A 13,215-nucleotide genomic window follows, 5' to 3' on the forward strand; every position below is an offset into this window, starting at 1 on the left:
TGAGGGGCATCCCACTGTGAGCTCACCTTTCGGTACATCTGTGGCGTTACCAGATGGCGCAGCACTGTGTAACTATTCCAAACCTAACACAATCCATTTCCAAAGATGGTGGCGTCACATCAACACTCAAACTTGCTGATGGAAGGCAGCCACGCCACACAAACACGAACTAGTATCAACCCTATGGAAAGGGCATCTTCCGGCCGGGCGCGGTGGCTCATGCCTGCAGTCCCAGCACTTTGGGAGGCTGAGGCAGGTGGATCACCTGAGGTCAGAAGTTTGAGGCCATCCTGGCCAACATGGTGAAACCCTGTCTCTACTAAACATACAAAAATTAGCCAGGCATGGTGGCGGGTGCCTGTAGTCCCAGCTACTCAGGAGGCTGAGGCAGGCGAATCACTCGAACCCAGGAGGCGGAGCTTGCAGTGAGGCGAGATTGTGCCACTGCACTCCCGCCTGGCGACAGAACGAGACTCTGTCTCAAAAAAAAAAATGCTCGTCTTCCTAACTCTGCAGGACCACGGGTCAGTGGGTCAGTGTCTACACCAGCTTGAAGGCTCTGAACATATATCTACCTCACTATAGAAGGAAGCTAGGCTGATAGCACACTGGACGTTAGAAACAGGATGAGGATTAACAATTTGCCTCGAAAATCATTCACCTACAAAGCAGCTGACTGTATTTTCTTCATTTAAAGACAAACACAGAGTGGTTCACACAGGGACACCCAGCAGACTGGATCACCGCAGTTGTGGAGCCTGCACCGCTCTTTACACAGGGGTCTCACACATCAGGAAGTACAAACAACGAGAGGAAGAGTTTCATCCAGATTTACCGAAAAAATGACTTTTTAGGGGCCGCGTACAGTGGCCCACGCCTGTAATCCCAGCGCTGTGGGAGGCCGAGGCGGGGGTGATGGATCACCTGAGGTCAGGAGTTCGAGACCAGCCTGGCCAACATGGTGAAACCCCGTCTCTACTAACAATACAAAAATTAGCTAGGTGTGGTAGCACACTCCTGTAATCCCAGCCTCAGGAGGCTGAGGCAGGAGAATCGCTTGAACCCAGGAGGCGGAGGCTGTAGTGAGCTGAAATCACACCACTGCACTCCTGCCTGGGTGACGATTCCCTCTCAAAAAAATAAAAAATGAAATAAAAATGACTTTTTTTCCGATACAGCGATGGTGGTAGAGCAGAAAGGCAAGCTAGCAGCCACTGAGGAAGAGAAGCATCTGCGCACCCTTAGCAGGGCGTGGGCGCCGAGAGCAGAGTGTGGCAGGAGGCCCGTGTCTGTGGCAGGCAGCGCATGTCGGCTCTGAGCCCACCTCCACCGCGCTCAAGGGGTTCCAAGGATTTCAAACAACGCGTGAGTGTAAAGCACGTACAGCTCAGGGTGTAGCATGTGCTCTGTGAATAGTGGCTCTCATACTGCCACGTGGGCTCTATAAGCTTAGGGTTTTTAACAGTTTCTCCTATTCCTGTACAGACAGGCAGGAGGGGAGAACACGGTCCTCGAAAGCAGATGGACAACCCTGCCCCCGCTCCTGCCTGGCTGCACACTATCAAATCACTGCACACAGACGGCCCTCGAAAGCAGATGGACAACCCTGCCCCAGCTCCTGCCTGGCCACACACTATCAACTCGCTGCACACAGGTTACTCGCGGTTCTGGAGAAGAGGCGTCTGGGCTCAGACTGGCTCCAACACTACTACCTGCGTGACCTCAGGCAGGTTAGCTCTTCCACGCCTCCGCAAAGCGAGGTGCGTGGGGATGAATTCACACAGCAGGCCCAAGGCTGTGTCCTACCAGGGCCTGTGTGCGAGAGGCTGGCCCTTGACTGACATCTGGGAACTCGGATTCTGGGAGACTTGCCAGCACCATTAACTCCTACGAGTGGCTCTGTGACCACAGTGCTCGTGCACACGGTACAGACCACACCAAACCCACCCTCCTTCTGGACAAGTCAGGAATTTCCACACAGGCCAGGCAGGGGGTACCACGTGACCAGCCCTTAGCAAAAGCCCCGGGTGCTGCGTCTCCAGTGAGCTTATTCTTAACAGTTAGGTGTTTCCTGTATGACTCCAGGGAGTGGATCCTGGGGCGTCCACATGTGGCTCCTCTGAGCGCCACCCACACACCCTCTCCCTTTGCTGATTCTGCTTTGTGCTGAGTACAACCCTGTGCTGAGTCTTGTGAGATCTCCCAGCAGGCCACGCAACTGGGGCTGGCCTTGGGGCACCCCCACAAAGAATAATAGTAATACTCACTTCACGGGATTCGACTGAGGGTTCCATGAGTGAGCAGGTGTACAGGCTCAGCTCCCAGGAGCTACGTGTGACACGGGGTGGTAAGTGCCTGTCTACCTTGTCGGCTGCGGTAAACAATGAGATAATACATATAAAAATATTTTGTAAAGAGTGAAGAATTACACAAATAAAAAGTGGCATTATTACTCCTAAATGGCAAGTATTTTGAGTATATATCATTGCTAATAAATATCTGCTTGCTGAATACAGACACAAGCCAAATTCCAAACACACATTAGGTAACAACTGGATAAAAGAAACACTTGGTGTTTCTTTCCCCTTTATGGAGTGAGAGAGATCTTTAAAATATAAACCCTTGATAATATATTACTACTTTCTATTATCTGTTATGCAGTTCTACACATTATCTGACAAATTCTTAATGTAATCTGGTGACAGAGAAAAATAATTTCAGGAGAAAGTATTTAGGGAGTGATGAAACAGACAGAAAATTACTTCTGGTAAGGACCAGTATTGTATTTGACTTTTTAAAAAACCATTTTTACCCTGGAGCTAAAATACGAGGTGATACGGTTCTGCTTAATACAATGGCAGCAGCTTAAAAATGCTTCAAGAAACCACATCCCCAACAGCGGCAGAGCATCGGGTGGAGACCCTCTGTCTCTGAGGCTTTGGTGCACTTCTGCTCAGAGGGTGGCGGGAGTGGAGGTTGCTGCTGAAGGGTGACGGTGTGGCCATGACACGGGCAGCACGGGAACGGAAGACGCCAGAGACCCAGAAGGCGCGTGACTGCGTGGCCTCGCATCACTAAGAGCAGTTTGATTTCACTCGTGTCTTACTTTTCTAGTATGGCTTCTTCTACTCTCTTAAACTTCTTCAGTTCGACAACTAGTTCCCAGTATTTGAGATACAGCCACATGAGTCTGCCATTCTGGCGTTTGTTGGTATTCCAGACATCACCACAGTATGTATCATGCTGAAATATGTCGGTGAGACCGGCTGCCATCTCTAGGTCAGCGGCGACGGGGTCGACGGACGCTCGCACCAGTAAGCTCTTCTCTATCTCCAGCCGCTTGCTGCGAGGAAGAAACAGGCTGCAGTAGATATTCTGTCTTTCTGTGAGAACAGCTTCAAATTCTTTCAGCAAAAGCCTGGCTCTCCTTTGCCAGTTTTCCTCCTTTTGCAGGCAGCTCAAATACGCACTTCTCAAAGGCTGCACCTGTCTTTTTTCTTGCATCACCTGGGCCCGTTCCTGTTCCAGAAGCTTCTTTTCTTCTACCAACTTGCGTCCCTGAGAGATAAGGGCTTCTCTGTAACTAGCTGTTCTGTTTTGTTCCTTTTCGAGTTCCAGGGACAACTGAGCGACAGCACGCCGATTTTCTGAGATCATGGCGTGGTACTTGGCTTCCAGATCCTGTTGAAAAGTAGTAGTTCTCTGACGGTAGGCTTCTCTCTCTTTTTCTATTTCTTTCTGGGACTCCCTAGACCAAATCCAACCTGACATGAATGGAGAAAAATACACACAATGAAAAAGTTAGCGCTAAAGTTCTATCATCGTCACTTAAATCATAAGGCAGCTAAGGATAGCATTTCAATAAAAGCTTAAGACCTCGGCCGTACCAAGATCACTTCTATGTGAAAATGTGTAACAGGCCAAGTTCTTATCTTAAAACCAGGTAAGGGCTGGGTGACCAAAAGACACTAACCCTAACCCTTTCCATCTTCTAATTGTTTGTTGCTAAGAAGATCTACCACTGCTTTTTTTCTCCTCTCAAACCCACCACCGTTTGCCTGCTCTGGCTCCAGTACAATTGGCAAAGTTTAAAATATTTGAGTCGGCTTCAACTACCATTGGCCAGGTTCTTATAAAAGTTGTATTTAGCTTTGCCTGGTGGCGACTAGTAAACGGCCTGAGTTTGAGACACTGCTTATGTTCTGATAAGGACACATAAAAATAAAGTGGGTTAAGAAGTTCGGCCTCAGGACACAGTGGGCCTCTTTCCTCAAACTGGAGACTGCTGGAATCTCATGAAAACGGGACGGGGATTGCTGGGAGGCTGGAGTGGGCACTGGCCGGCTCTGTCCCCCACACCAAGGAGCAGCGGGGCTGGCCTGTGCTGCAGAGAAATCCAGTGTCTCTAAGACCTGATGACCCACAGAGCCTGCTGGCCAGCAGGCACCTGGCTCTGGATGGCATCACCAACTCTTTGCCCACCCCACAAGTAAGAGTTGGGTGTGTTTCAACAATAAAAAAAAGACCGTGTGATAACAGTTCCATCCACATTTCAAATGATGCTATTGCTCAGTAATTTCATACATGTTGGAGCAACTACATGCTAAGTCTTGGTTGTTCCAAATAACGATGTGTTCTGCTTGTACATTCGAAAAGCAACACGGAGTCGAGTCTTCTGGAAAACAGGATTGTTTGGCAAATTTTCAAAGCCCAAGGCCCCAAAAGGCACTGAGAGCAGCAGTCTGGGTTCCCTCGTGCGCTTCTATCCTGCAACCCTTCCCCCACTAACCACTCTGTGGAACTCCCTCATCTGCAGCCTCTTCTAGAACCACTGGAGTTTCTATCAACTTTAATGGTTCTCTTCCTCCTTCTGCTGCTTCCCCCAACCCAGGTGGTGTCCTTGACATTCAATTCTTTTCTCCTGGGTCATTAATGGTCACCTTTTTCTTCCAGGTCATTAATGGTCACCTTTGTTTTTCTCCTGGGTCATGAATGACCTTTGTGGGAGCAATTCCATAACAGCAAGATTTCCATTAGCCTGAAAGCCAGTCTCCCTTGGATATGCTGTTGACACTTCACTGCGTAAGCACAAAACCAAACGCATCCTTCCTCAACCAAAAATAGCTGCTAATCCTACTTCAGATGACAACTCAAACTCATGTCCTCTTTATCTCCTCCCTTTGACAAGAGCTCCAGGCAGGGGCCTGACCAGGAAAGAAGCTGTTACAATGTCACTTGATAAGCACTGAGGGGTTTGCAAAGGTCTATGAGGAGAGAGAAGGGAAGGCTCGTCTGGTTTTGGTGAAGTCAAGAACGGCTTCCTAAAAAGGTGAATGAACAAAGTCTGAAGGCTGAGCAGGAGCTGCAAGGAAAAGTCACCCGAAGTCAAACGAGCAGGGCAGGCGAGAGCCTCGGAGAGCGAGAGCTTCCAGGAGCCGGATGTGCCTGGGGACGGGGCTTATGTCAAGGACAAGCTGGAGCTGCCTCTGCAAAGTCACAGGTGCCAAATGAGAGGGGCCCCCAGGGGACCCGGACAAGGAGCACGGGATATGCTCTGCAGCTATGAGGAGTCAAAGGAATTAACACGACTTAAGAGCATCCAGGAGGTGTGGAGGGCCGGAGGTGTGGAGGGCTGTGGAGGGCCGGAGGTGTGGAGGGCCGGGGGTGTGGAGGGCTGTGGAGGGCCGGGGGTGTGGAGGGCCGGGGGTGTGGAGGGCTGTGGAGGGCCAGGGGTGTGGAGGGCCGGGGGTGTGGAGGGCCGGAGGTGTGGAGGGCCAAGGGTGTGGAGGGCCAGGGGTGTGGAGGGCCGGGGGTGTGGAGGGCCGGAGGCGGGGAGGGCCGGAGGCAGGGAGGGCTGTGGAGGGCTGGAGGTGTGGAGGGCTGTGGAGGGCTGTGGAGGGCTGGAGGTGTGGAGGGCTGGAGGCATGGAGGGCCGGAGGTGGAGGCTGGGAGGCCGGAGGCGGGGAGGGCCGGAGGCGGGACTGGGAGGGATGGGGCCGAATCAAGAGGAGACAGGGAGCTGCTCTCTGATACAATCTGGGGGCGATCTCAATCAAGTCACATCATTGACACATCAAACCACTGGAAAACTAACACAGACAATGACGCAGACGGTTACACTTCAGACCCCACCATATAGGCTGTGGTTACTGGGAAGTTTTTGGCTGGACGGGGAGCCAGGCAGGGGAGGCTACAGGCAGCTTTGCAGAGGAAAGTGTAGCAGGACAGGCTGGGTGTCAGGAAAACCTGAATTCCAAGTCTGGCCTGACAGACGCCTCATGACTTCGGGCACACGCAACTTTTCAAAGTCTCCGTTTCCGGTGGGACTCCTGCTTCCGGGAAGACAGAGTAGACGTCCTCCCTATTCTTCTTCTAAGTAAACTAAAAATCCTGGACATCATCTGTAAAACAAGATGACTCTGAAAGGTGGAGAGATGGCAGACTGGCTGGGGTCCTTGGGACCCCAGGAACAACACGGGGGCAAGTCCTCTAGATTTTCATTTTGCCTCATAGATCCCAGACTTGGAGCTGAAGACATAGTCAACTGGAAATCTCAACGGGTGCAGACAAAAAAAGAAACTCCAACAAAGCCTGCTGTCTCTGCCCAAAGGACCACAACAGAAGCCTGGCAAGAGAAAACGTTCCGACAGTAATCACTCTGCATCAGCCAAATAACACAGAAAAACTGCGGCCCCACCTCCACCCACATGGCAAAGGCTGGATGGAGCTGAGGCTCCCACTCCCACCCAGTGGCAAACATAGGGTGGGGTCGGGGGGAGTCACGTGGGGAGCAGCGCTGAGGCCTTCCCAGCCAGGGGGCACCAGTAGAGGCCAGGGAGCTGGAATTCCCACCCTTTCCTCGGGGCCCACGGGGGCCAGAGGCTGACTGGGGAGCCTGGACTTCCATCCTGACCTGGCAGTAAGGAGGCTGAGTGGCCCTTCCCCTGCCAGGGCACCATTCAAGAAAGCCAGCTAAGACCGAAGGTTTAAATAAAAACCAGTGTTTCATCACGTAATGCCCAAAATGCCCAGGTTCCAACAGAAAATCACTCATAGTACCAAGGGCCAGGGCGGGTCACGCTAAATGAACAAAGATGATCAACAGATGCCAATACCTGGATGAGAGATGGCAGTATCAACTGACAAGGACTTTAGAGCAGCTGCCATGACAGAGAGTCTAAGAAAATAAACAGAAGACATAAAGAAGAACCAAATGAAAATTCTGGAACTGAAAAACAGAACAACTCGAAGAAAAACTGGAATGATGGAATAGACACGGAGAAGCGAGAGCGGCACGCCCCGGTCGGAGGCTCAGGACCCCCCCACAGACACAGGAACAACCCTTGGCATCCTGGCCACAAATATCATTCCACAATACATAAAACTAATTCTACAGCACGGCCACGTGGGGATTGCTCCAGAGACAAAAGGCTGGTTCAATATTCAAAAATCAATGCAATCTAACACATTACTAAGCTGATGAAGACAAATCACATGATCACATCAATTGAAACCAAAAAAATGGACCAAATTCAACACCTATTCATGAAAAACAGGAATATAGGGGAGCTTCCTTGCCTTGATAAACAGCGTCTATGGAAAACCTGCAGCTGACACTGCACTTAGCTGGGAGAGGCTGAGTGTGTTCTCTCTCAGGTCAGGGACCGTCCAACAGAGTCCCAGAAGCTCCAGCTAGTGCCGGAAGGCAAGACAAGAAATCAAAGGCAAACAGGCTGGAAAGAAGAAATACAACTAGTCTTATCCCTTATTAACAAAATTAACTCAAATGGGTAAGGGCTTAAATGTAAAATGTAAAACTAAAACTTTAGGGAGAACAAACCTTCAGGATCTAGGGCTAGGCAGAATTCAACTTTCCACAAAAAGCATGGTTCCTAACAGGAGACGATAAGCTGCCCTTCATCAAAATTACAACTTTTACACTGCAAATGCCCCTATGAAGAGAATGAAAAGACAGGCTACAGACTGGGAGAGGATACTTGCAAGCCACATATGCAACTAAGGACTAGAATCTAAGACATATTAACAGCTCTCAAAACTCAACATTAAGAAACAAACAGTCCTATTAGGAAATGGCTGAAAGACAAGAATACTCATTTCATCAGGAGGATACGCTGATGGCAACGAGCACATGAAGAGGTGCTCGACATCGCACCCTGGAGCCACGATGAGAAAAGATGCTCAACACTGCACAGCAGAGCCACGACGAGACAGCACCGCACACCCGTCAGGATGCGCTGGACAGGACTGCAGTGAAACACCAAATGCTGACCAGGTGGAGAAACCGATCGGCTCTGCATTGCTGGTGAGAACCTAAAACGGTGCAGCCACTTAGGAAACATTTCAGCCCTTTCTTAAAAAACTAAACGTGCAACCTCCAGAAAACCCAGTAATTTCACTTCTGACCCTTTATCCCAGAGAAATGAAAACTTACATCGACACAAAAACCTACACAAGAATGTTTATGAGAGCTTTATTCATAACAGCTGAAAACCAGAAAGGACCCAGACGTCTTTCAGTGGTTAAACACACTGTGGTACGTCCATGTCATCAAACACGACTCAACAATGAAACTATCTATGAACTACTGATACAGCGACAATCTGCATGGACCTCAGGGGGTTATGCTGAATGAAAAAAGTCAACCCAAAAGGTTATATACTGTTTGATTCCATTTATATAACATTCTTGAAATGACAAAGTTCTGGAGATGAAGAACAGATCAGCAGCTGCCGGGGGTGTGGAGGGAGGGGCAGTACACAGAGCAGCACGTGAGGCCCCGGGGATTGGGGTATCTTGACCGCATCCTGGCAGATGTCTTGGCTGTGACACTGCACTATCGTTTTGCAGATGCTTCCACTGGGGAAAGCTGGGTAGAGGGTACATGGGCTCTCTGTATTACTGATGACAACTGCATGTGACTTACATGACCCCAAAATAAAATGTTTAATTAAAAGAAACTGAGTTGGGCCCAGTGAACTCAACCAGTCCCTTTCAGCTCTAAAACTATGTTTCCTAGGTCAGGGGAGGAAACAGGAGGTACAGGAACGCTAGAGGGGAGAAAGCACGGAGCCATGGGAAAAGCACGGAGAGAGAGATGGGGAAAGGGGAATCAGGAAGACCGAGAGAAAAGGGGGGAAGCAGAATGAGAGGAGGTGTGAGGAGAGAGAAGCCCGCTGGAGTGCTGAAATACTGAATGTTCTCCCCCGGGAGCTACTCAGGGTAAGAATTTCTCCAGGGACTGCTCTTTCAGGCAAGCACAGTTACACACATTTCTATGTTATGTTAAGTAAAAATCTAGTAAATGGGCTGGGCACGGTGGCTCACACCTGTAATCCCGGCACTTTGGGAGGCCGAGGCGGACAGATCACGAGGTCAGGAGATCGAGACTGTCCTGGCCAATATGGTGAAACCCCGTCTCTACGAAAAATACAAAAATTAGCTGGGCGTGATGGTGGGCGCCTGTAATCCCAGCTACTCGGGAGGCTGAGGCAGGAGAATCACTTGAACCAGGGAGTCAGAGGTTGCAGCGAGCCGAGATCACGCCACTGCACTCCAGCCTGGCAACAGAGCAAGACTCCGTCTCAAAAAAAAAAAAAAATCTAGTAAATGAAGCAAGTGATCAGGACAAAACTAGCCTCTCATCAATAAATCAATCAACAGCACTTATCAAGTATTCGTATGTCTGCCTCTTCTTCTAGACTACACTAGGGGCTGGTTAACGCTCTTATGTGCAACAGAACCTCAAACACAGCATGACACACCTTTGGAGAATCCTTACAAGAATGCCAAGTTAACAATTATCTCTGACCACACTACCTCAGCAAAAAGCCAGGAAGAAAAAATAAAATATTCTTCAACCCTTTTCAGGGACAGAAAGCATCATTTCAAAAGTCCAAGAAGGGGAGGTAAGAATTTCAAACGTGAAAGTTACCATGAAAGGCTATAAAAGCTGGAGATGAGTCTGAAAAACAAATGGAAAATGAGTCACTTCAGGGCCTCTCCCAGCCTCAAAGCCAATTAATTATTACATTAGTCAGAGTAATTTTAAGCCTTCCAATCCACTCACCCTAGCCACGGGCAACAGTAGCCTCTCCAAGTGTTAAGTGTTTTTTTTCCAAGCCTGCAGGCAGGTGAGCTTTCTACATGGCAGCCCCTTAGGATTGGATGTGGACCTGCCCTGTCTTTCACCAGGAAGCAAGCACTGTGCAGATCACTGAATCACAAAAACCACCTGCTCTTACCAGCCTCCTCTTCCTCTACAGCAAAACTTCTGACCTGAGACATCGAAGCAGGTAAAAAGCCACTACATAAAATGTATCGCTACAACTAGAGGGCAGTTTTGCCTTTCTTCCATTCAATTATTCAGTTTCTCATGTTCCTAAGTGCCAGCCCAGAACCATGGAATGTGAAGAAACACAAAACTCACTCCTCTGCATCAGTGAATTGATTGTGTGGTGGGGATGTTAAGTCTGCATGTGACTGGCAGGTCCCCAAAGTGGTGCCAAGTCCATCTAGACTAGAGAGAATTTCTGCCCGGGCCAAGCAGAGATTTCATGGATGAAGTCTCCCAAAGATTGATTTCCTAAATTTTTTTTTTTTTAAATCCTGTTGCTCAGGCTGCAGGGCAAGTGGTGCCATCTCTACTCACTGCAGCCTCGACCTCCCAGGCTTCACTGATCTTCCCACCTCAGCCTCCTGAGTAGCTGAGACTACAGGTGTGCACCGCCACGACTCGCTAATTTTTGTATTTTTTGTAGAGACGGGGTTTTGCTGTGTTGCTCAGGCTGGTCACGCGATCTGCCCACCTGGGCCTCGCAGAGTGCTGGGATTACAGGTGTGAGCCACCACGCCCAGCCCACTGGTTTCCTTTACACCCATTTTGTTCCCCCAGCCGTCCTTATGAGGGCACCTGAAACAAGGAACCGCCTCCCCGACTTGAGAACAGCAAAGCCTTGAGAGGGAACTAAGTTATTAAAACCTACCCCACACAAAATGCTTCTAAACGCCTTGGCTGACTTAATCCTTGCAGTGTGCTGAGGTTAAGTATGACTATCCATCTCCTGTGAACATGAAAACTGAGGCTCAGAGGTTAAGTGGTTTGCCCACGGTTCACTGCAGGGGATAAAACTCGGCTGTCCCCGGCAGGTCCCAAAGTCACGGCTTTCAGGCTCCCACACCATGCTGCCTCCCTCACCGGGCTCCACACTCTCAGCCTGGAAAACACGAATTTTAAGAAAACCATGACTTACGAAAAGCAGCCAATCCCAGCATTGGAACCAACAGGGCATAATTCCACCTGCTTCCATCACCACCGTCCGCCCTGGAATTAGGCCGGATATTCCAATTTGGGGGATCATTTAGGTTATTCATGGAGATGTACCTTGAAGTAAAGAATAAAAACGTTAACTACTTTTATTCAAGAAAACTTTTTTCAGTTTTAACTACGTGCTGCACAGCACTGAGGCCCTATGGGATTCAAAGAAAAAAATGAAACCAGGGCCGGTCGTGGTGGCGCGCACCTGTAGTCCCAGCTACTCGGGAGGCTGAGGCAGGAGAATCGCTGGAACCCGGGAGGTGGAGGTTGCAGTGAGTCGAGGTCGCGCCACTGCACTCCAGCCTGGCGACAGAATGAGACTCCGTCTCAAAAAAAAAAAGGAAAGAAAAAGAAAAAAAAAAAAAAACTTGGCCGGGCGCGGTGGCTCACGCTTGTAATCCCAGCACTTTGGGAGGCCGAGGCAGGCGGATCACGAGGTCAGGAGATCGAGACCACGGTGAAACCCCGTCTCTACTAAAAAAAATACAAAACATTAGCCGGGCATGGTGGCGGGCGCCTGTAGTTCCAGCTACTCGGAGAAGCTGAGGCAGGAGAATGGCGTGAACCCGGGAGGCGGAGCTTGCAGTGAGCCGAGATCGCGCCACTGCACTCCAGCCTGGGTGACAGAGCGAGACTCTGTCTCAAAAAAAAAACAAAACAAGACCTTAGATGAAAGCGACTCACAATCTGGTTGGGGAAAGTGTAGAAAACAGACATGTCTTAAGCATCTGAAGTGCAGGTAGAATCAGGTAAGTTCTCTGGTACAAATATGTTTAAATGTATGGCTGCTGCGATGGTTAATTTTGTATGTCAACTTGACGGTACCATGAGGTGCTCAGATACATGGTTAAGCATTATTTCTGGGTGTGTCTGTAAGGGTGTTTTTGGATGAGATTAGCATTTGAACCTTTAAACCAATTCCTTACATCTCTCCCCTCTGTTGGTTGTGTCTCTGGAGAACCCTCACGCAGTTGTATCAAAGATACAGAATCAGCTCGATAAAAGCGGGCTCACTGGACACTTTCATATGAGCTAGGGTTTGAAGAGTGAGCAGCATTTTGACAGGCAGAGAAAGAAGGAAAGGTCTTCTGATCAGAAGGAAGACTGTGAGGAAGGCAGGGAGGGGTGATGTGGTGGGGAAGGTGCAAACAGTGCTAGAAGCTTCTCAGGCCTCCTCATGTGGCGGTGATGAATGCGGAGATTACAGAGCTCTCTGCTTCGGGCTCAGCACGCACCCTCCATAGCTAGGCTGGGGCTAACGTTAATAAGAATTTACTAATTTACTGAGTACCTACACGAGGTTGCACGTTTTCACAAAGTAGGGTCATTTTAAGTTTGTTTACATGTGACCTCCACAAACACACACGATTACAAAATAGTTCATCAAGGGACGTACAATAAACAAGAGGCCGGGGGCCCCGGGCCGCTCCCGCCCACCTCGGCGGACGAGCGCCGCCCCTCCGACCCCATTCCCTGCGGTCTGGACGTTCAGGCCCTTCGGCCTGGGCGATCCCGGAGAACCACCCACGGGGCTTTAAAAATGTTGGTGCCCAACACCCCCCCGGAACAGGGCCCGCTCTACCTCGGTCGGGGAGCGCGGGATGTCCGTTACCCACCTAGCGCCACCGTCCGCGGGTCCGCTTTGCGCAGGCGCGGCGCCCCCACTCAGCCCCCGCCCCGGGCGTGGCGTGGCGCGCAGGCGCGATGTCCCCCACTGCCGCCCCGCTCGACCCCGGCGTGGTGCGCAGGCGCGGTATCCCCCCTCCCCCTAGCTCGACCCCGGCGTGGTGCGCAGGCGCGGTATCCCCCTCCCCCCAGCTCGACCCCGGCGTGGTGCGCAGGCGCGGTATCCCCCTCCCCCCCAGCTCGACCCCAGCGTG

General features: G+C 50.3%; 1 protein-coding gene across 2 annotated transcripts; it reads right to left on the bottom strand.

Annotated features, from left to right (window-relative positions):
• Positions 1-2,566: 2,566 nt before the first annotated feature.
• On the bottom strand, positions 2,567-13,004 carry LOC100602173 (coiled-coil domain-containing protein 127). 2 transcript variants are annotated; one of them, XM_003263208.4, is made up of 3 exons: positions 12,918-13,004; positions 11,271-11,401; positions 2,567-3,764 (listed from the first exon to the last, which is right to left on the bottom strand). In XM_003263208.4, the coding sequence occupies exons 2-3, from the start codon at positions 11,389-11,391 to the stop codon at positions 3,103-3,105; spliced, it is 783 nt and encodes a 260-aa protein (XP_003263256.1). In that variant the 5' UTR covers positions 11,392-11,401; positions 12,918-13,004; the 3' UTR covers positions 2,567-3,102. The 2 variants fall into 2 exon arrangements, with proteins under 2 accessions (XP_003263256.1, XP_030664700.1); XM_030808840.1 differs by having other exon boundaries at positions 2,569-3,764; positions 12,952-12,997.
• Between the last annotated feature and the right edge of the window lie 211 nt (positions 13,005-13,215).

Source organism: Nomascus leucogenys, unplaced genomic scaffold, assembly GCF_006542625.1.
Source record: "Nomascus leucogenys isolate Asia unplaced genomic scaffold, Asia_NLE_v1 000630F_157028_qpd_obj, whole genome shotgun sequence".
Classification (NCBI taxonomy): Eukaryota; Metazoa; Chordata; class Mammalia; order Primates; family Hylobatidae; genus Nomascus; species Nomascus leucogenys.

Bases quoted from the DNA above. Each gene is read 5' to 3' on its own strand.
- LOC100602173 (XM_003263208.4), bottom strand. From the start codon at position 11,391: ATGAATAACCTAAATGATCCCCCAAATTGGAATATCCGGCCTAATTCC. The intron at 3,765-11,270 runs GTAAGTCATGGT...CATTCATGTCAG, and splicing joins GCTGGGATTGGCTGCTTTTC to GTTGGATTTGGTCTAGGGAG.